The 22,496-nt window shown below is 41.4% G+C and overlaps 4 protein-coding genes across 8 annotated transcripts; 2 read left to right on the forward strand and 2 right to left on the reverse strand.

Annotated features, from left to right (window-relative positions):
- LOC109706905 (ABC transporter G family member 11-like) lies at window positions 4,912-8,650 on the forward strand. Its single transcript, XM_020227926.1, has 8 exons — window positions 4,912-5,471; window positions 5,798-5,877; window positions 6,062-6,526; window positions 6,847-6,933; window positions 7,017-7,145; window positions 7,251-7,442; window positions 7,544-7,630; window positions 7,756-8,650. Exons 1-8 carry the CDS (start codon window positions 4,994-4,996, stop codon window positions 8,422-8,424), a joined length of 2,187 nt encoding a protein of 728 aa, XP_020083515.1. The 5' UTR covers window positions 4,912-4,993; the 3' UTR covers window positions 8,425-8,650.
- On the reverse strand, window positions 9,035-10,235 carry LOC109706906 (24.1 kDa heat shock protein, mitochondrial). 2 transcript variants are annotated; one of them, XM_020227927.1, is made up of 3 exons: window positions 9,955-10,235; window positions 9,768-9,861; window positions 9,035-9,672 (listed from the first exon to the last, which is right to left on the reverse strand). In XM_020227927.1, the coding sequence occupies exons 1-3, from the start codon at window positions 10,166-10,168 to the stop codon at window positions 9,336-9,338; spliced, it is 645 nt and encodes a 214-aa protein (XP_020083516.1). In that variant the 5' UTR covers window positions 10,169-10,235; the 3' UTR covers window positions 9,035-9,335. The 2 variants fall into 2 exon arrangements, with proteins under 2 accessions (XP_020083516.1, XP_020083518.1); XM_020227929.1 differs by having other exon boundaries at window positions 9,958-10,234.
- Window positions 11,889-16,774, forward strand: LOC109706064 (polyadenylate-binding protein 2-like). Of its 4 annotated transcripts, none has more exons than XM_020226876.1 (6): window positions 11,889-12,102; window positions 12,177-12,279; window positions 12,882-12,952; window positions 15,883-16,074; window positions 16,189-16,316; window positions 16,436-16,774. In XM_020226876.1, the coding sequence occupies exons 1-6, from the start codon at window positions 11,980-11,982 to the stop codon at window positions 16,482-16,484; spliced, it is 666 nt and encodes a 221-aa protein (XP_020082465.1). In that variant the 5' UTR covers window positions 11,889-11,979; the 3' UTR covers window positions 16,485-16,774. The 4 variants fall into 4 exon arrangements, with proteins under 4 accessions (XP_020082465.1, XP_020082460.1, XP_020082473.1 ...); XM_020226871.1 differs by having other exon boundaries at window positions 11,889-12,096; window positions 12,171-12,279; XM_020226884.1 differs by having other exon boundaries at window positions 11,889-12,096.
- Window positions 18,038-21,685, reverse strand: LOC109706050 (phospho-2-dehydro-3-deoxyheptonate aldolase 2, chloroplastic-like). The gene is made up of 5 exons (XM_020226856.1): window positions 21,092-21,685; window positions 20,705-20,982; window positions 19,791-20,067; window positions 19,379-19,624; window positions 18,038-18,613 (listed from the first exon to the last, which is right to left on the reverse strand). The coding sequence occupies exons 1-5, from the start codon at window positions 21,593-21,595 to the stop codon at window positions 18,323-18,325; spliced, it is 1,596 nt and encodes a 531-aa protein (XP_020082445.1). The 5' UTR covers window positions 21,596-21,685; the 3' UTR covers window positions 18,038-18,322.

Below are 22,496 nucleotides of genomic sequence, written 5' to 3' on the forward strand. Positions count from 1 at the left end.
TGCGGATGCGCATGTTGTAGACCATTAAAAGCTGCAGTTAGAAATTGTAGTAACTGTGAAACTATAACTCATTTGTTCAAAGAAATTGGCATTAATATAAAGTCTACTTGGAGTAGTTTCTTCGTATTAGGTTTTTCAATTTGTAGTCAGATATTATTATTTAAGTTTCCTGTGCTAGCAATTCAACCTGATGCGGTGGAAGATTTGGTATGATAATAGAGATTCCAACAACGACGTATTTTAAGTAAGTTGCTTAAGAAGCCACATTGCACAAGGATCTTTCTTCTGAAGATAATGCTTGTTTCAGTGTGAATGTCGCGCCGCAGTAGTGTGTTCTTTTGCAATGTTGCAACACTCACATGCTTCCTGATTTGCACAGTGCAACAATAAATTTCTCACCAATGTGTATGGGAAATGAGGTCGCTGAAACTATATACCTTCGTGAGTTTGATTGATCTGCTCAAACATTAATTTGTGCCCAGTAACGTTCGCTGAGCTGCAAAAAGGAGAAAAAGTAATATCATTTTACATGAAGTTATTCTAGAATAATCTATAAAGCAAAAGAAGTTATTCCACAGTAATCTATGATCTAATTCTTTTAATTATTGGAATTGTGTTATTATAATCTCCCTTGCTTTATATTTAGTTAGCATAGCTCAAGCACTGATTGCAGTTACTCATTTATTATTGTAGAAGTTAACGCTAACCTAGGTTTAACTTTGTTTTTAGTTATTTAAGGATATTGTGCTAACTTTGAAAAATTATGTCCATGGAATCAATTAATCAAATGCATTCTAAAAAACACGGCAATCTCACATGATTTAGGAGTGGAAAGTTTTATTATGACTATTGTTGTTTATTAAAATAGACGGTGCTTAGTTTTAGATGCTTTAATAGTCAAATCTATTTCTTAATACTGAATCCTACGTGCAAACTGTTCCAAATTCATTGATTCTTTTCAACTAATACATCAACCATAGTATGGATTTAATGGGTATAATCAAATCTGGGCATCAATTAGGGAGGGTAATATCGAAATTTTGGTAATGCAACCTGTTGAATTGGTACTAGCTTGAGTGATCAAAATGATAATTTGGAGACTGATGAGAAAGCAACAATTTAGAGATATCTATCAGAAAAAAAAAAAAAATAGTATAAGCTAAAAAAAACAAAAATAAATTTAAAATATAGTGTAGAAATTGCTAAAATATAATAGTACAAGGAAATCTTTTTTAAAAAATAGCACAATGTAGCAAATTAAAAAAAAAACTAAAATACAGTGCAGTGGAATGCATATTTCAATCCTAAGTTTTTATTAATTTTTTTCAAACTATGTTTGAGTGTTTAGTATGGAAGCGGATAACGAATTAATATCTTTAAAAACGAAGAACACCATTCAAATTGACGAGTCCTAAATAAGTTAGATCGTTAAAATGTAAATATAAAAAATAGATAGATCAATACAAACACGACACGTTAAACACATTTTAATGATTACTTCAAGATCTGTGAATCTGCTTACGTACGTTATGTATTATTCAATACAATATCCTCTAATTTCGTATATCAGCTCGTACCGAATTCAGCTGGTGGTGTCCAAAATCTCCACCTGTAATTTGTACGGTGCAAGGATTGTGTGCCCGGAGTTCAGCGAACAATTTCTCGGGCTACAAGGAGACCTATGTTGAAAAAATTTTCCAATCTTTTATTATAATATTATTTAAAAATTAATTTGAAAGTTTAATTTTAGATTTTAAAAAATTTTGAAACAAAATTAAATAATAAATATTGTAAAGAGAAGGTTTAGATAAAACCTATGGATCGAAACGTGTAGAGTACTATTTTAAAAACGAAATTATCCCTTCACGTGCGAAACTTTTCGGCAATTACTTCTAGCAATACTGTAAGGAAGTAAATTCTCGAGACCCGAGAATTAGACTTCGTTTAGAATCGACTGATTGTCGAGTGCATAGGCTTCGGAAAGTCCGAAGATGATTAAAATGCATAAAGTGCATTAAGGAAGAGTCCGCGAGAGCAGCAGTGCAAAATTCTGCACTGGAGCAGAATTGCTCTCCGGGACCGGTCCCTGGCAGGGAGGGACCGGTCCCATCAACTGGGCTGGTGGGGACCCCGATGCAACCGGTCTCTGACAGGGAGGGACTGGTCCCCGAACGTTAATCCAGCGAGAAAAGCCGAAATTTGGCTAAGTCCCGAAAATCCAACTCTCTGGTAAGGGCCGCCGGTCTCCTGGGGACGAGTCTCTCAGGCAGGGACCGGTTTCCGAACGCGAAATCCCCTCTGCCTGAATGGGAGGCTCTTGGGGATCGGTCTCCCTGACCAGGGACCGGTCCCTCACTGCGAAAATGTCGAGTGAAGGTTGTTTCAGAGAATAAAAAGTTGAGGGGCTTATTTGCAAAATGCCTTATATGAGAGGCTTGGGGACCACTCTTCTCTCCCATCCCTCTCATTTGCTCTCTCTCTCTCACACTTTTTTCCTCTCTCTCTCTCTAGAAAGATAAGAAGGAGAGGAAGAAGAAGAAGGAAAAGAAGAGAAAGAGGAAGGAGAAGACTGAGAAGAAGAAGAAGGTTATCTTCTTCTCTCCCTCTCTCAAGCTTGGAGCTTGGTATTGAGGTAAGCCTCAACCCTACCATGGTAGATTTCTTGAGTTAGGATTTTATTGCTTAGAAATGGATCGAATGGAACCTATTGAGGTTAAGGAGATGGTTCGAGCTCGAATTTGAAGCTTGTACCACGGATTCCTCCATTGTTGCTAACCTAGGGTACGAATTTGGAATTTTTTAAAAATGTAGGGTTTTGATATCGTTTAATAGGTCGCAAACCTAATTGCTAGCTCTCTGAACGCGTGGGTGAAGACGGTTCGTCGATACCACGAGCGAGTGCGAAGATATCGCCGAAACAAGTGTTTGAGGGTTCGTTTTGCCCCGAGGAGTTGAAGCGACGTACGAGGATCGTGACGTCGAGTTTACTAGCTACGCTGCATTACTAAAAGGTGGGGGAATGCCATCCCGAAGCAGTCGAACTGCTCTCTATGTCTAAGTTCTATCGTCGATCAATTACATATTGTAAGATAGCATTATAGGGTGTTAAATGCAGTTATTACACATTATTGCATGCTAGTGTTAGTTTGGTTTCGCGGATATAGTGAATGAGAACCTAGTATGCATGAGCTGAATATGAGATGGTTAACCCTATATGTGATGAACATGTTTAGATGAATAAGAACCTAGTATGTTGAGAACTTGTCAAGAAAACGAGTGGCATCTAGTTAACAATGAACACGAACGAGTGGCATCTAGTTGACATCGAACATGGGAACCCTAGTGTAGTAAGAACACTATGAGCTTGGAAAATGCTTGATTCTATGATGAGACCAACCTTAGTTGGTAGGACCAGTTCGTGAGTTCAGATTAAGCTCACATAGCCTGTCTGCGTTTGTAGGGGTCGCTCCCCACAAGCTGTGCACTCCGGAGTATTTGTCACTTGAGGGGCAGTCGCCATGCGCTGTCCGGATAGTCTGCGAGCTGTCCGCAGGCGGTCTCGGGGAATAGTTCAGCGAGGCTTTTCCCTATGAGACTTATAAACGTGAGATCGAGTTGCCGGATTGATCGAATGATTGGGTAAAGTAATGAATAACCCTTATTGTTGAGCATAGTAATATGGTAGCTACGAATTCCTTATGAATTACATGCATGCATGATATCAGATTGAGGCATGGTAGAGTACTCACATTTCTATTTAATGCTAGTTCGTAATTGTTATCGCTTTCAAGTTTATATACCTATCTATCTGCATATCTACCTATGCCTGCTTAGACCTAGTGGGGAGATGGGCGGAGTTGGCGGCCGAACCCACTGGGAATTATGGAAGATAGTTCTCACCCCACTCTCTACAGGTACGAGTTCGAGTGTCCCTGGCGAGCGCGAGGATCATGGCAAGGGCATAGCGCCCTAGTGGTATATGTACATAGCTAGCTTTACTTCCTTTTATATTAGCTCTACTCTGTACTTATATTTGAGAGTAGATGTTGTATAGGGTGAGGTTTGAGAGTGATTGTATATATATTCTGGAAGAATGTAAAAGATAAAATAAGTGTATAAAGTTGAATGAGTTTAATAGTTAAGTTCATCTCTTTTTTATCACTTGTATGCTTTACTCGTGTTGCTTGCTCTTGGTTGGTATGCACTGTTTATGCTTCGTTATCGTTATTTGATCATGTATGTAATCAAGTGTATTTCCTGAGAACTTGTGTGCATGATTTCGTCGTTTGAGCCTTGGGCAGACAGGGGAGTTGCTGTCCGTTCGGCTGTCCGTTCGCCGAGCCCGAACCGAACCAATTTGGTAGCGGACTCGGGGCGGGGGCGTGACAAATACAACGACCACATTTCACACTTTGGCGAAAATCGCAAAAGTGTGCCAAGACGAACCCAATCGAGAAAGTAGGAAAAGACGAGATGGGGTTTAGGTATGCTCGGGTTTTTCATCAACTCGTGCAACCTCGCCCACCGGGTGTGAGCATAACTCTCATTTTCTTCCAAACAATTAGCTTAAGAATAAAGGAATATATATATACCATCAATATCCTTTTGATTTCTAATATGAGACTAAACCTCACACATGAAAATTTTAGTTGGACTCCCATATAAAACCCATTAATAATTATTTGGCTCCCCAAAGATCCTTAAGAAATTTTAAATCACAAAAATCTAATAAAATTCATCAACCCAACTCATTCACAAAGCGTACTTATTATTATTATTATTATTATTATTATCATCGTATTACAATTACTTCAACAGCTGTCCATCACATGTCGTGAATTAATCCTGCCTATTAAATTAGTGTATGTATTCAAAAAGTCTCATTTGCTCTATAATCTAAATCCACTTATCCTTGTTTGCAAATTGCAACTAGCTAGCTATATATATATATATATATACTAAAAGAGTTCCCTCCTCCCCCCAGTTTACTTTCATGGCTACCCCACAAAGCGTACCCAGATGGACACCAAGACCGAGCCCAAGCCCGCCGCGCCGTCCGGCATTGACCGAGAAAGCCGCTTTCCAGATGCACGGCATAAGCCCTGAATCGGGCGACGACTCTCCGAAGAGCGACGAGGGGTCCTTCCCCTTCGGCAGCTCCTTCGGGCCGCTGCCGCCGCTGTTGCACCGCCGAACTCCGCATCAGGAGACCGAAGTCCCCGCGGAGGTCGCAATACCGATGGCGGAGAATGGGAGCAGGATGGGCGGCACTGCAGGCCGCGGCAGCGGCGGGAGGGAGTGCGGCGGTGTTCGCTTGACGTGGGAGGATCTGTGGGTGTCGGCGTCCGACGGCAAAGGCGACCGCACGGCGATTCTTTGTGGACTCAGCGGGTACGCCCAGCCGGGGGAGGTTCTCGCTATCATGGGGCCTTCCGGGTGTGGCAAATCTACACTTCTTGATACTTTGGCAGGTAAAATAGCGAAACTTATTTGAATTTTGTTGTGTTTGGATTTAATTATGAACCACTTAGATTTGACTATTCAATCTTTCAAATTTTTAATTTTATCATCTAATTTTTCAACTTAAAATTCAAATTTTAAAAAATTAGATACTCAAATCCAAATGGCTCGTAGCTCGGATAAGTTTCATACATTTTTGCTAATAATGTAACAACTACATGCGTGGGTAGTATTACTGCGCATATATAGTTGACCATGCTCTCTGGTTTTTGTTTTTTTTGTTTTTTTTCTAAGAATGAAATGCACAGTAAAATTGAAATTATGATTACACCCGCAGGAAGATTAGGCGGGAACGTAAACCAAACAGGAGAGATTCTGATCAACGGTAGGCGACAGAAGTTGGCATTTGGGACGTCGGTGCGTATACAACACCCGCCGTTGGATTATTTTCCCTTTTTTTTTTTTTTTGGGTCTTTTTTCATACGTATCTCTGTAGTCTGTACTGGAAATGGAAGTTACAAATATGCATCAAAGCTTACACTCCTTTAGAACCAAAAGTCCATTTTACGAATCTTGATAGATTACAATGCTCTTGCTTCAGGCTTATGTGACTCAAGATGATGTGCTAATGACCACTCTCACCGTCCGTGAAGTCGTGTACTACTCGGCGCAGCTGCAGCTGCCGGACTCCATGTCGTGGTCGGAGAAAAAAGCGCGCGCGGAGGAAACTATACAAGAGATGGGCCTGGAAGGAGCAATGGACACAAGGATAGGAGGGTGGGCCGCGAAGGGCATCAGCGGCGGACAAAAGAGAAGAGTAAGCATTTGCGCGGAGATCCTAACCCGGCCCCAGCTCCTCTTCCTGGACGAGCCCACCAGTGGGCTCGACAGCGCCGCCTCGTACCACGTCATGAGCCGCATCGCGAGGCTCGCAAAAACGGAGGGCATGACGGTCGTCACGGCCATTCATCAGCCTAGCAGTGAAGTCTTCGAACTCTTCCACGGCCTCTGCCTGCTTGCCTACGGCAGAACAGTTTTCTTCGGCGCGGCTTCGGAGACTAGTGAGGTACGCAGATATCTTGATTACCAAAAGACAAAGTGACACTTGAGAGATTCTTGTTTTCTGTTAGAATTAGATTAGCAATTAATTGCGACAGTTCAGTGAATTGTTCTAAGATCATGTCCTTCTAGCTAGTAAGTATGTGTTACAGTTGAGACAGGCCTAGATGAGATGTGATCATAACAATTAATAACAGGGAATAAAAACATATTAAGCTGTTGTAGTTTCTGATTTGTTCATTGATGTTCTTCAACTTTTCTATCGATTATTACATTCTAGCTAGCTTGGTTATTAATGTTCATCATCTTTCCTTAATTTGTCGCCAGTTTTTCGCTTCAAATGGCTTCCCCTGTCCTCCGCTGAGAAATCCTTCTGATCACTTTCTAAGGACCATCAACAAAGACTTCGATAAGGTACGTGACATCTTTATATTAGTCATCTTTCTTAATTCTAAACCGCAAGCAAGTTATGGTCTCAACTACTTTCTCTAAATCAGGACATCGAAGACGGCCCTGAAGCTACGACAACGACCACAGCTGAAGCTATCGAGATTTTGGTTAATTCTTATAAATCCTCCGTCAATTCACAGAGAGTAGCACAGCGAATAGCTGAGATACGCGAAATGGTGATTCATATATCTAACTTAAGATACAAACTTTTGTTGTAACCTCGCACGTAATCCATGAACTTGTTTCCGACCTTTTTTTTTGTTTTGTTTTTTTATATGAAGGGAGGATCATCAGTAAAGAAGGGTAGTCAGGCCAGCTTTTTAACTCAGACGCTTGTTCTCACCAGAAGATCCTTTGTGAACATGTACAGAGACTTGGGCTACTATTGGTTACGATTTGCAATTTATATCGCTCTCTGCCTCTGCGTTGGGACCATCTTTTACAACGTAGGTTACTCGTACGGATCGATCCAAGTAAGTTTAAAGCTTATGAAATCCCTTCCGAGTTAAAGCTACGAAGCGAGAATTATTATCTATGTATGATCATCATTTGACAATAGTTATAATCTTTTCAGGCTAGGGGATCTATGCTTATGTTCATCGCAGCATTCCTGACTTTCATGGCAATTGGAGGATTCCCCTCTTTTGTGGAGGATATGAAGGTATATGTCGACTTGATTTTCGACAAAATAGTAATTGCTTCGCTGTTTATTGTTCACAGCAAGAATTATAGCATTAACTGAATTATCTAAGTACCAATTTAACTTGTGGTTTTCTTTTGGCGTAGATATTCCAAAGAGAAAGATTAAATGGGCATTACGGTGTCACCGCGTTCACAATTGCAAACACACTCTCCGCCACTCCGTACTTGGCGCTTATCTCCGTAGTACCAGGCGCCATCGCCTACTATCTCGTCCACCTGCAGAGAGGTGCGGATCATTTCGCCTACTTTGCTCTAGTGCTATTCATGTGCATGATGTTAGTCGAGGGTCTGATGATGATCGTCGCAAGCATTGTGCCGGATTTCCTCATGGGTATCATAACCGGGGCGGGGATTCAAGGGGTAATGATGCTGAACGGCGGCTTCTTTCGCTTACCGGACGATCTTCCCAAGCCTGTCTGGCGATACCCGATGTACTACATTTCGTTCCATAAATATGCTAACCAAGGCTTCTACAAGAACGAGTTCTTAGGATTGATCTTCCCCAATGACCGAGCCGGAGCACCTCCCACGATCACCGGTGACGAGATTTTGCGGAGTATTTGGGAAGTTGAGATGAGCTACTCCAAGTGGATTAATCTGCTTATTTTGTTTGGGATGGTGATACTCTATAGGATGCTGTTCTTGATAATTGTGAAAATCACAGAGAAGGTTAAGCCTATGATGAAGGGTATGCGGTTCAAGGCTCCGGAGAAATCCGTGCATACAATGGAGCAACCATCAACTGAACCTTAACCGTTAAGCAGTTTGAGATTAAAATGGAATAAGTATAATTCTCTATTCATACTTCATGAAAGAGAGTTTGTGTATTTGATATTGAGTAGTGATCCTTGTGTATTACTTATATGACATCGTATGAAGGTTTATGTTTATACCTCTGTGTATCCCTTTCGCGGCATAGAGACTGGAAGGCTAAAATATTAGATGATGAGCTCGAAAAGCCATACTGTTTTTTGAGGAACACTTTATGCAGAAAATAAAAAACAGTATCTTAACACTTGAGATAGGCAAAAGAACAACTGGCCTTGGCATAATTGACCTGCACAAACGAGTACGTAATCAGCGTTGCCGAACTGATGTGGAAACCCTTTCTTAAGTTTTCCTTTCCCGTTGTAAAAGACTATTACAGTAAAGACAATTACAATAGGGAAAAGAATGCTCTTGTAACGCGATAAGAGCATGTTTGTTTTACCAAAACTGTACGTTGAATTGAAATAGACTTTGTGTTGATAAAGAGAGGCATCTACAAGGCCCTACAGAACCTAGACAAATATGATGAGAAAACGAAGATACATCGTACCATCCTCGTACAGGAGAGCACATTCAATCTAGAATTCATGAAAAATAATGGCAAAATCCAACAAAACGAAGATTGCTTTCCAGGTTCCACGACCAAATTATCTTACATTGGACTGTTCGGCGATAACCTGAAATTAGCAAAACTCGTACCATCCTTCGTTCATAGTTCACGATAAGAAGCAAAATTATACTACATTTCGAGAGACCAGAACATACAGAAACAGAGCGAAAAAACAGAGTAAAATCCGAAGAGACACTACATCTCGAGAGACCAGAACATACAGAAACAGAGCAAAAAAAAACCAGAATAAGATCCGAAGAGACGCGAATTAAGAGGATTGCGAAATTCACTCAACGTTGACATGGAACACGTCCTTGCGATCCTCCTCCTTCGCCTTGGGCACGACGACCCTGAGCACGCCGTTCTTCATCTCGGCCTTGATCTGATCCATCTTGAAGCAGTCGGCGGGGAGGTCGATCCGGCTGCTGAACCTGCGCGCGCCCCCCTCCCCGTCGTCCTCCGACTCCTTCTCCCCCTCGCCCCTGATGACCAGCGTGTTCTGCTCCGCCCACACCTTCACGTGCTCCTTCCCCAGCCCCGGCATGTCCACCCTCAAGTAGAGCGCCTCCTCGTCCTCCTTCGCGTCCCACCCGCGCCGCAGGCCCCCGAGCCCCCCGCGGCNCCGCCCACACCTTCACGTGCTCCTTCCCCAGCCCCGGCATGTCCACCCTCAAGTAGAGCGCCTCCTCGTCCTCCTTCGCGTCCCACCCGCGCCGCAGTCGCCGCCGCCGCCCCCGGGTTCTCCAGCATCTGGTCCATCAGGTTCAGCACCTGGCTCAGGCTCCGCGTCGGATTGAACGGATCAAACACATCTGCGATCACACAATCAGTATTTAGATTTACCATCAATTTTGTGAAGACGAATCACAAGATGATGATTGGATTGGATAGAATAAGATGACGACTACCTCCGAAGATGGTGGGGAAGCGGCGGGAGACGGCGGAGCCGGCGCTGCGAGGGTCGACGTCGTCGGGGTGGTCGTCCTCGTACTTGCGGAGTTGGGCGTCGGTGTTGAAGAAGCGGGTGGAGGGAGCGGCGGCGGGGCGGAGAGGGGAGAAGGTGAGCTTCTCCAGAAGCTTCGAGAGAAGCACCCTCCGTGAAGCGATCATCGCGGCCATTGATCTCGAGGTGTTTGCTCGATGCTATAAGTGCAACTTCTTCTCGCCTGTAGCTATGCAGGAGACGAGGGGGTTTATATAGAGTGACTGGGGGTGGGGTCCGTGGGGACGAAAGGTTCGTTGTTTCTTGGGAAAGAAGTCCAGATTCGCGTAGAAGCTTCTAGATAGATTATAGCAACGAGAACGTTCCGGAGGGCGATTTTGGAAGGTTCCAGAAACGTGCGGCTTGTATATGAAGATCTGAGTCATCTGACGCTTTGTGAGGCTGACGTGTGGGCCCGCATCTCTGTAAGATTACGGAATTAATTAGTTGATGCTGGGTGGTCCGTCCGATCGAGATCAGACGGCTCTTGAATGCTTGCATCCGACCGTGACTTCGTTAGATCCACAAAGATTAAATGATCAATGGATTGAATTTAACGATATATATCTGTAAATTAAACAACCAAATTAAAATAGATCTATTTAAAGTATCAAATTCCAAGTTACTTGTAGGTTCTTATATTTATCAAAATTAGGAAACAACTTTAATATATTTTACCGACCGTCCCTAAAACAAGTGGCAAAGGGTTTGATGGTTGATATTTGAGACCCAAGTTCGAATCCTAGTTGATTCACATTTCTAGTTAAGTTTATTTTTAAATGAAATAAACAAAGTTTCTAAAAAAAAAAAAAAACTTCGATATACTTTGACTATCTATATTATATATATATTTTAGTTAAATCTATCAAGAAGGTAAGGACTAAATTTGGTTATAGAAGTTCGTGAAAATTCATCTGAACTAAATCATGTAGATCTAACTATATCTTAGATTAAATTAGTTTAGAAAATAAAAATTTCTAAGCTGAAGTATGTGTTGGTTTTTCCAAGGTTGTATGTGACTTTTTTTTTTTTTTTTTTTTGAGAGATAGGTAGCACGCTATTCGTTTCGTTTATTTTATTTAGAAATAAACTTAGTTGAAAATATGAATCAACTATAATTCGAATTTGAGACCTCGAACGCTAACCACCAAATCCTTTGCCACTTACTCTAGGGACGGTCGGTGGTTGTATGTAATTTTTCTAAAACTGCAAAGTGCACAAAATATCTCCAAATATTTCTGTAGATAGTATGTATCGAACAAAAATAATTTACTTGAAGATAACTATCTAATAATTTAAATTTAAATTTTAATGTTTAACTTTCCAATTTATTTGATTGGAATCATTTAAGCTATCTTAATACTTGTATCGGAGTAGGTGTTGTTTGGTAATTATGTAGTTATTTAATTAACTGGATGCAAATCATTTGATAGTTGTCGCAATTGTAACTACATTTAAATTGATTATAGTTTCAACTACAATAGCAGTAAAGATTCAAACCATACCATCTTTAATTTACAAACAGAAAAATTATTAGGACTTTTACTTATACCATACCAATTACTATTATCCAAAAATTTTAAATTTATCTCTCTATTTTCAAAATATACTTCTAAACGTCAAATTCCATTAGTAAACCCAAATGTTAGGAATATATTTGAAGAAAATTTTGTAAGGTAATAAAATATTTTGATCCATGAGAAGGTATATTAGTTATTATTCCAAATAAGTGCAATATTTATATTTATTGCTGTACAAAATCGAATAAATAGATAATTGTAGTAATCGCTGCTCTTTTAAGTGCCCACTACGGTGCATTATCTTATTGATGGTGCTGGAACAAACACGACCGGTTCGGACCGGACCGGACCATTCCGAACCGGGCTCAGCAAGTATTAAACCGCGTACCATGGGATCGTCATGAGGAGAGAGAGCTCGGTATGCGACAATGGAGGAAGAGGAGCACGAGGTGTACGGCCAAGAGATCCCCGACGAGGGCGAGATGGACGGCGAGATGGAGCCCCACGGCGCCGACGTCGACATGGCCGCGGCGGAGGAGGACGCCGTAAAGGTTCTCCGATCCCCATCTGTTTCTCCAATCTCAACCCTAACCCTAACCCTAGCGCTCCTCGGGGGCAGATGCAGGAGCTGGATGAGATGAAGAAGCGCCTCAAGGACATGGAGGAGGAAGCCGCAGCTCTCCGAGAGATGCAGGCGAAGGTTGAGAAGGAGATGGGAGCCGTACAAGGTTTGCGGAACTCTCTCTTTCCTCTAGGGTTTTGAGCTACTGAAACCCAATGCTCTACTTAATCTCTTCAGAATTAGGTGACAGTTTGTGAAGTTTCGTTCTGATCGGATCTGTTGAGGTTTCTCGTGGCTTATCTAATTGTGCAATTTCGTATTTGGTATGATGGGATTGATACGCCCGCAAACTAATTTTTTACAGTTATTTGCTATCCTGTTAGTTCTAGAATTTATGCGTTGTATGCCTCGCGTGCTGTTCATTAGAGTGGTCGTGGAGCTAATGATCGAAGGGAATCGACGTTTGAGAAGGGGTGACTGTGATAGTTGATGATTTGCAAATTGAGTACGTGGGGAGTGAGGTTGATTAGAACACTTGGTAAATGTTAAAGGGCAGATGAATGTCTGATGCATGGAGAGAAAAAGATGGCGTATTTTACTGATCAGCAATGTCTTAGAAGGAGCCTTATGGATTTTTTATCTTCCAGATCTTTTTGTTGATTTTTACCACACATTTAATGAATTTCTTGAGTAATTTCTGTATGGTATGCCTTTTTGGCTATTACCTTCTAGTAATACTAATATAGTTGATGTGTTTATTGCAAATAGATCCTGCAAATGCAGCGGCAAATCAGGCATCTAAGGAGGAGGTGGATTCTCGTTCTGTGTTTGTTGGTAATGTAAGTTTCTACATTCTCTTACTCTCTCATGGAGATATTTGATTATGTTACTTGTTGGACTATCATTAATGTGGTGGCTGTGTAATGTGGTCATATTCTATTCTTCCTGTCCTAACGTATATGTTACTCTCCAGCTGCTTGTTATGCTTAGCATTTTTCCCTCCTTGGTATTCTTGTTACGTAAGATTGAGGGATTATCTGCACTTTGAAAGTCCATAAGCTATTTACTTATATAGCTATTTGAGAATCTGATGTTTGTTAGCTTGAAGTTGTTTTAGTGCTTAATCAATATTGCTCATTCTTTAATTTATGAGAAGTATGGGTTATGCGAAGGAACATAGATAAATAAGAGCCATTTGCCACAGGCCAAGGGTTAAAAAAAAAAATAAAGATCTTTAGTAGATGTACTGCTTTATGTATGGTAGGGATCATAGTGATAGTTAAAACTTGGGTCCTGTTTTCCAGTAATGGACTATCAAAGTATGAGAACTCGCTGGGATAGTTCTGTTGGACTTTTGCATCATTGGGGATGATAAAATTGTAGCATATTGCTTCTAGGACCTTATTATAACTCTTTTGAAAATGTAGCAGATGTGTTATTGTTTTGAAAGGGTAGCAGGTGTGTTATGCGGAAGGTTTTTCTGTATCTATTGCTTTGTGTGGCCATGAGTCCATTGCCCACAGTGACTGTGAATTTGGAGATAGTTCTACTTTTTAGGGCTCACTGAAGTGGCTGCTCAATATTTGAATATTCGCCGATTTGATTGTAACCTTCATACCTTTAATATGTGCCGATTTGATTGTAACAATCATACCTTTACCTCTGCATCAAGCAATGACTTATTTCAAAATATCATCCTTGATGTAGACATATGCAATCAAGATTCAGGAGGCTGTAGGCTCCACAACAGTATATTTGTGAAAACAGTCTCCCTCTTGCTTCTTCCAGTCTTTTTTGACAAAATAAGTAGTTCTGTTTCTTTACTTTGCAATTCATGGGTGCTGAGTTTGTCCAATGTTCTTTCATGCTCTTTAATTTTAAGATTCATGGAGCAGTCTAATGCAACTCTTTTCTAAAATAGCTTATTTACTAATTCTTGCTATTTGCCCTGGTTGTTAGGTTAGTTTATGCATTCTTGATGTAAAGGGTCATGTAATTAACGCTAGGACCTCTAAAACATTATGGGTCTTCTATGGGGGCATGTATAAGCAGCGTAGTTAAGCAAAGGCAAGAAAACATTTTATGTTCCAGAATTTATAGACCCCTGCTTTATAGCACGTACAGTTTAAATAAAGGAGTACTTGTGCATATATTGGTGTCCTCTCATTCACTTTACTCGTTTTTGTCCTGCATTAGACTTTGGCTTCAATCCGTTTAATAACCAATTTCACTTAGTATTATCTTTTTCATTTTGTAGCATCAATTTGTTGTATTCACACTTTTTGCTCTTTTATTTGTTAATTTATATCTTCCCATTTATTTTTATCTTCCATAGTGATCCTATTGACTTTAATAATGGTCGCAGGGTCAGTTTTCATCAAGTTCTTTGAAATCCATGCTCCTCTGCTCTGGCATAATTCTGTGATTAACAAAAGAATAAAAAAGAAAAAGAATATACGTAACAAGAAAAATTTATTGAAAAAAAAATGAAAAAGAAAGGCCAAAAGAATGTGGGCCGAAGAGAAAGTTAAAAAAAAAAAAGTGTAAATGCACTGATTCGTTGAGAGGAAAAAAGATAGAAAAAGAGAAGAAGAAAGAAGGCCCAGATGAATTTTTTTGTGAGAATAAATTAAGGAAAAATGAGTGGAGGAACTTGGGTTCCTAGAGTGGCACTCACTAGTCAGGTCTGGAAGGACTGTTTGACTGATCTGCATCAGGCACCAAAGCTTATAAATGTTGGTCGACTTGAGCATTATGGGCACACAAGGGCGTGACATGTAAGTGTAACCTTACATGAGGCCTAACTTTTGTTGATGTGAGTTTTGCTTGCATCTAGAGTTGTTTTCTGTTACTCCAAGTACTTTTGTCGAGTCACAGCTTCTTGCTTTTATTAGTCATTGCCTTCAGATGTTTCTCAGTTACCCACCTTAGTCAATTTATTTATGCTATTTGATGGCTTTCTTTCTTACTTGCTTTTCTCTGTAGGCTTCTATTTCCTTTTATTGCACATTTTCTGTGCCCCAGCTATGTAGTGAGGTTGTGAAGAACACGAGTGTCGTACCTTACCCTTATTCTCACTTTTTTGTGCTTGTTCGCTTGGTTGTTTCATTATCAATATAACCATGCCAATAATGGATGAAGATTGTGAACCAATGGAGTAATTTCATTAAGTTAATCTGTGAAAGTAGATCTCCTGGTTTTCATTTGTTGAAGCATTATCGAATTTGTTCTACTGATGACCTAATTTGTACGACATGAAGGTGATAGATACCAGGAACTAAAGATACCACGGAAAATGACGAATTATAGACAGTAAATCTTCTGTTATTGCAATGCATGTTAGTCTCCTACTATCTGTGATAAGTTGCAGTGTGGGAAGGCACTATGTTTCTCTTTTTCCTTGAACATAAAATAGTGAAAACGGAAAATGTTTACTTGATAGAAGAAGTTATTTGTCTGATGGGTGATTTATATGAGGGGTTCGACATGGATGTTGCTCCCTGCTAAGCATCAGATATTCAGTGACCAATGAATATTGACTTGTATTCTGTGGTCTTGCAGTTAATCTTGAATCTTCTTATCTTGTATCTTTTGTTAGTCAGAAGAGCATTCTCAACAATTACCTGTTAGCTGAGTTATGAAATAATTGCTCTCTTGGATATTTCATACACTATTTTTTTTTGCTGAATTTTCAATGAACTTGTCACTGTTCTAGGTCTTATTTTTAAAAAACATTCTTTGAGGAACTAATGATCAACATCCAATGCAGGTTGATTATGCATGTACCCCTGAAGAAGTGCAGCAGCATTTTCAGTCTTGTGGAACTGTTAACAGGGTGACGATCCTGACTGACAAGTTTGGCCAGCCAAAGGGCTTCGCATATGTGGAGTTTTTGGAAGTCGAAGCTGTTCAGGAGGCCCTCCTCTTAAATGAATCTGAATTACATGGTCGTCAGCTGAAGGTGCTGCGATTCTTTGGAGCATGGCATTTTGTCACGCAAAAGTCGATAAATATTCTATGAAATTCTCATATTTGATATTTTTTCTTTTGCATTAATGGAAATACTGTTTCTCAGGTAGCGGCCAAACGAACTAATGTACCTGGAATGAAGCAACACCGCCCTCGGCGGTTCAATCCTCACCTAGGCTATCGGTTTAGGAGGCCATACGTGCCTCCTTATTTCTTCTCCCCTTATGGTTATGGGTATGTTTGTTGACTTTGTTTATGTTGTATAATTTGATGGACTCTTTTTGCAAGCATGCTCGGTTTACATTTTATGTCTTAAATGTATAATTTGATGGCCTCTTTTTTCATGTTTCCAGGAAAGTTCCCAGATTCCGGAGGCCAATGCGATATAGACCATATTTCTGATGTCGGGCCGTCTGAAGCCGTTTGTCTGTCCTTCTAGCCTAATAATTAGTGTCGTAACTATCGCAGTAGTTTGCAGTAGTTTGCTTGTGGGATTGATTCACTTGATTCCATCTGCAGTATGGTTCTTTCAAAACATTTGCTGAATTATTTGATATTGTAGCTGTGTGCCAGTGAGGACTATGGATGCGACTATGGATGAGGGACAATAAACGGTAACCATCATCCTGTTTGATAAATCAATAACTATAATGCCTATACTATAGGTTTGGCTTTTTTACAGCTTGCTTGAATTTTATGGCTGCTGATGGTTACAATCTTTTGCGGAATCTAACTTGTAATTGTATGCTTTTTTTGTTTTCTTTTGGGCAAGCCAGTTATCTTTGGCATTTTGTTTCTGACCTTCAGATTCGGTAGTTTATTAAAGACTATCCTTCATTGATTTGCTGCAATTTATTTTCATGGGATTTCGGATTTGGTGCCAGATCGCTCTATTTCTCTATCCCACCTTTTCCTGCCACTGTAGTTTTTTGTTCCCACAAGAAGTAAATAAACGATTACAGCTCCGCATTAGGGCATACTTGTCTGTTGTATTTGTTGCGTGAACTTAATTGTTCTAGGAAGAGGTGTTCTAATGGATTTTGGCATTTCGGCCTGATGAATGGTGTGGCCCGTGATAGGGCTGTTGTTGAATATGAGATGGGCCAGTTTAAGATTGGCTGGAAATTATTGGAGGCCAGCTCGTGTTCAGCGCTCAAGTGCGTGACGATCTTGAAAGCCTAACTTGTGATCAGATTGTAATTAGATCGAGCTAGCTCATAATTAGCTCAAATTGTCTATAGCTGGAAATTTAAGTCTCAAATTGATTAATTTAAAAAATGAACATGTTTTGCAGAAAAAAAATAGTCTAATATTAGATGACAACTTAGAAATATTAATGAAATAAAATTTGACTTTTAGACAAATCACCTTACAAACAAATTAATCTAAAAAAGAAAATAAAATATATGTATTCAAAACAAACTAGTCTATAAAATATAAAATATATGTATTTGAATAATATTGAGCGGAACAAGGATGAGTTGATCTTAGCTTGTATTTGACTTGTTAAGATATCAAACTAAAAACTTCAGTTTGTATTTTGACTTATTATTAAACGAGCGATTTGATGTCAAGTCGAATACAAATAACGAGCTAGCAAATAACCAAGTAACGAGCGAAATTGTTCGAGCCGACCCGTGTAAAGGCAAGTAATCCTATGGTGGTATATTTTAGCATATTGTAGTAAAGAAAATGAAAGCAACCAAATTTCCAACATGGACGGTATCCAGTCAGAGATCCCAAGAAATCCTTTGCTAACTTCCCATGATGATGGCGATGGACGGTATCCAGTCAGAGATCCCAATAAATCCTTTGTCCCCTTGAATAAGGCACAGATTTTTTCCAATTACACCTAATCAGAAGCAAGTTGGTATTGACCAAAACAATGGCGTATTAATGACGATAGTACTATTTCAATTGCTCCAGTGAATTGTTATTTCCTAAAATAGCTAAAATTACCCCTGAAGATGACAGGGCTATTTACTTGTAGGTCGACTTTTATAATATTGCTGGATATGTTAATTAGTGCATACAAAGGGAATACCACTCAATTTTCCGTCCGAAAGGGATGAGAATGTCAATAGGCCGTGAAGCTTACTCTCATGCCCACATCTTGAACCACTTTATTCTTTTATATCTCAACGACCGCATCGAGTTGTTCTGGTTTGTTCTTTGTCCATACATAACCTGAAAATGAGGATAAAAAGAGGGCGATAAAATATTACAATACAATCTCCCATCTAAAGTCCTAAGGAGGGCAAAGAGCTGGAGTAGCTGTGCTGGTTGAGCTGCCGCGACGCGATCCTCCTCTTCCTGAGCCGCTCGGCGATGATGAAGGCCAGCTCGAGAGACTGGGAGGCGTTCAGTCTCGGGTCGCAGTGCGTGTGGTAGCGCGAGCTCAGGTCGTCGAAGGTGACAGTCCGTGACCCGCCGATGCACTCCGTCACATTCTGACCGGTCATCTCCAGGTGCACGCCTCCCGGGTGGCTCCCTTCTTGCTCGTGAACATCGAAGAACGCCCGCACCTCCGCCTAAGTAAATCAAAGAACCCACACAACAAATTACCATCGGTGAAACATAAACTAAACTACGACGGTTGTTTTACTAGAAAGTAGGATACCCGCAGTTAGATAAATCATTGTAATTTTTTGACCCAGTGATACACAGTGACCAACTACCCAAGTCAGGCAGACTAGAATATAACAAGGAATAAACCTAAATCCACCAAACACCTTGGAGAAATTCTACAAAGGACATTTTGACCAGTCCCTTTCTGTGACTTAAATGGCTCAACAACTTTTGTGACCTATAATTAAGATAAGTGAAGACAATAATTAAACGATAAACTATATGACTAGAAGAAAGCAATCCGCCCAACTACTAGTGCTGGATTATGAATAACTGCAGCAAAATGATGCAAAAAAAAGCCATCTTTCAATTACTTGTAAAGAAATTAATTTTGGCCAGATCAGGTGATGTTACATTATCACCTGAGCCCTGCATTTGGGTACCAATTATTTCTATGGGTAGTCCAAGAGAGCACAATTTGACTTGAGTAGCTATGGCCTACTTGATCCGGCTGAAAATTCTGTAGAGATGTCGTAGGCTAAACCTAATTGAAAGAGCACTTACCAGGTTTGTCATTGCAAAAGCTTATTTTAGTTTTCCGCTATAGCAAAAGATCTTTAGTTTTTATCTACCAAAAGCTAAACTACCTTTCTTTGAAATATAGATGCTCTTTCGGACGCCAAGCCAAGTCGGCACTAACAAAAACTTCTAGGAAAAGAGGATTATACCAGAATTCGGTCGAAGGGCCGGGTCTTGAGGCCACAGGGGGCCTTGATGGTGTTCCCGTGCATCGGATCGCTGACCCACGTCACAATCTGGCCAGCTCCACGGACGGCCCTGATCAGATGAGGGAGCTTCACCCTCATGTTCTCTGCCCCCATCCTTGTGATAATGGTGATCCTCCCTGGCTTGTTTTGAGGGTTAAGGATTTCAATCAGCTTCACCAGCTCCTTAGGGTCCATCTTGTCACTCACCTGTTAAACATCATCAAAAGCCACACCTATCAGATCTAATCTAATGTATGAATCTATAGTTCCAAGCTGAAAACATGCAGATTTATCTGAACTAAAGGGCAGGGCATGTCTAAATAGACATCTCAACTTAAAGAAGTTTCGATTTGAACAACGAAGTTCTTATTACCTTGATGCCAAGTGGGTTGGCAATGCCACGAAGGAACTCGACATGGGCACCATCGAGCTGGCGGGTGCGCTCGCCGACCCAGAGGAAGTGGGCAGAGCAGTCGTAGTAGAGACCAGAGGTGGAGTCCTCGCGGGTGAGAGCCTGCTCATAGGGGAGGAGGAGGCACTCGTGAGAGGTCCAGAACTCGGTCGTGGTCATGATTGGATGGTCCATCGTGAGCCCAGCAGCAGCCATGAACCCCAGGGCCTCATCGACGCGGTGTGCCAGCTCCTGGTACCTATTCGACATTACAACAAACAACATTTGGGCATTAGCATGCCTTTTCCTTTAAAACTACAAAGCTACTTTCTCCCCAAATCAACATTATCAGAGCCCAATACAGATAGAATTCATATGATTTCAGTTCAGAAGAATTTAATCTAATAACTAACAAACAAGCTTAATTGATGGCTCATCATTAGAATGCATCAACTTTTTTTAACGTACAACTAGTTAAAACAAAGAGAGCTAACATAGTAAAATTGCTGATATTATATAATATCAAGTGAATCATAATCAAATCAAATCCTCCCTAAATTATGAAATTTGGCCGCATTATCAGAAGTTCTGTTAATCCCTAAGAAACCAATTAATATCCTATTAACGAATAATTGAATCCCTTAGAACTCTCCAATTTGAGATACTCATACCAACTAATAAAGAGGAAAGAGACACTCATGATAGACACATCCTAGCACTAAATTAAACAATTAACAACGAAAGATTACCTCCAAAAAGAAGAAAAAAGAATTCCAATCTCTCTCTCTCTCTCTCTCTCTCTCGCTCTCTCTCTCTCTTTCTCTCTCTACTAAAAATTCAATATTTCTAAGAATGGGAAAAGAGATTGGCGAGGGAGAGTGTAATGGTGGACCAACCTATCGCCCTGCTCGCTGTGCTCGGTGAAGTCGAGGTTCCAGTGGGTGACCCTCTGCATGGCGGCGTAGCCACCGGTGGCGAAGGCGCGGAGGAGGTTGAGCGTCGCCGCCGACTGAGTGTACGCCCTGATCATCCGCTGCGGATCCGGCGCCCTCGACTTCTCGTCGAAGGCGTCGCCATTGACGTTGTCCCCTCTGTAGCTCGGCAGCTTCACCCCGTCCTTCTCCTCGAACGGGTCCGATCTCGGCTTCGCGAATTGCCCCGCCATGCGCCCTACCTATAGAAACAACGAGATCGGATGATCGAGACCGAACGAACGAGACGAGATCTCGGGTTTTGACGAGGTCTTGTTTGGTAAGATCGAGACGAGATCTAGGGTTTCTTACCTTGACGACGGGCATTTGTCCGCCGAACATGAGGACGGCGCCCATCTGGAGGAGGATGCGGAAGGTGTCGCGGATGTTGTTGGCATTGAACTCCTTGAAGCTCTCGGCGCAGTCGCCGCCCTGGAGGAGGAAGGCGCGTCCCACGGCCGCGTCGGCGAGTCGCTCCTCGAGGTGGCGCGCCTCGCCGGCGAACACGATTGGGGGGAAGCTCTCGATGGTCTTCAGCACCGCCGCGAGCTCCTCCTTGTTCGTGTACTCTGGGAGCTGCAGCGCCTTCTTCGATCTCCAGCTATCCACCGCCCACCTCCCCGGCTTCGCGGCGATCGACGGGTTCTTCGCCGGCTCCGCCGCGTGCACGGCCGAGATCCGCCACGGGCGCCGCCGCGGCGGGGCCGCTGAGGCGCGGAGGAGGCAGGGGAGGCGAGTCTTCGCCGCCGGCCCCGCGGCGGCGCCGCCGCCGGAGGAGGAGGGGAGGAGGGAATTAGGGTTGCTCGCGAGGGCCATTTTGGGAATTGTTCTCTGTTAGGTTTAAAAAGATTAGGGCGAGAAGAGAACGAACTCCTTCCACCGAACCCTGGGAACGCTGTGGTAATGGGAGGGTTTGATATATAGGAGCGAAGCGGGGGTTGGTGAGAGTGGGGATGGGTAGTTGACGAGATAAAGTCATAAAGGGGTATTACTATTTTATTGCAATAATTAGATAAGTCATTAGAGTCATTAATAAAAGAGTATATTGGGAATATACGATTACATGAATTATCTTTGTCACTTGCAAAATGGCGAGCTCTTTCTCTACTCCGGACCTCCGGTGACATAATTGCAGTAGATCGGGGACGTAAAAAATGTTTAAGCCAAGATGGACGTTTCTGACGTGGCGTCATGCGATCCGTGTTTCTCGTGGGACCCACTGGAATTGGACCGTGGGGCACATCTGGTTTCTCTTCGTCAAGCCGCCGAGTTGGGCCTGAGACTCGGCGTGCGGGCTCCGGTTTTGGTTGGTGGGGAAGCCTGCAGTTCACGTGCTAAGGTACGTCTTGAATTCAACGAATGTGTAGAGCTAGCTATTATATCGATAAAAGGAGTTAATACTTTCCATTTTTAATTTTTAGATCAAGAATTATATGATCAGAATGGTAGTGGTCTTTTTTTTAACTAAATAATTTTTTTAGAATTAAGTGTTTTCTTTAGAATAATAATAATAATACAAAGATCATAAATGGTTAAAAAGATTAATTTTAAGAGCTTAAAACTTGGAAGCATAAACTCTTTTATACTTCTGAAAACATAATAGCTCTACTCTTCAACGAATTTAATTACTGAATAATTAATTAAATTTAAACAGACAATTTAATAATTTGTTCCCAATAAGCATGATGAGATAAACTTTGATGACACCAAACATACC

This window comes from Ananas comosus, linkage group 2 (assembly GCF_001540865.1).
Source record: "Ananas comosus cultivar F153 linkage group 2, ASM154086v1, whole genome shotgun sequence".
In the NCBI taxonomy this organism is placed as follows: Eukaryota; Viridiplantae; Streptophyta; class Magnoliopsida; order Poales; family Bromeliaceae; genus Ananas; species Ananas comosus.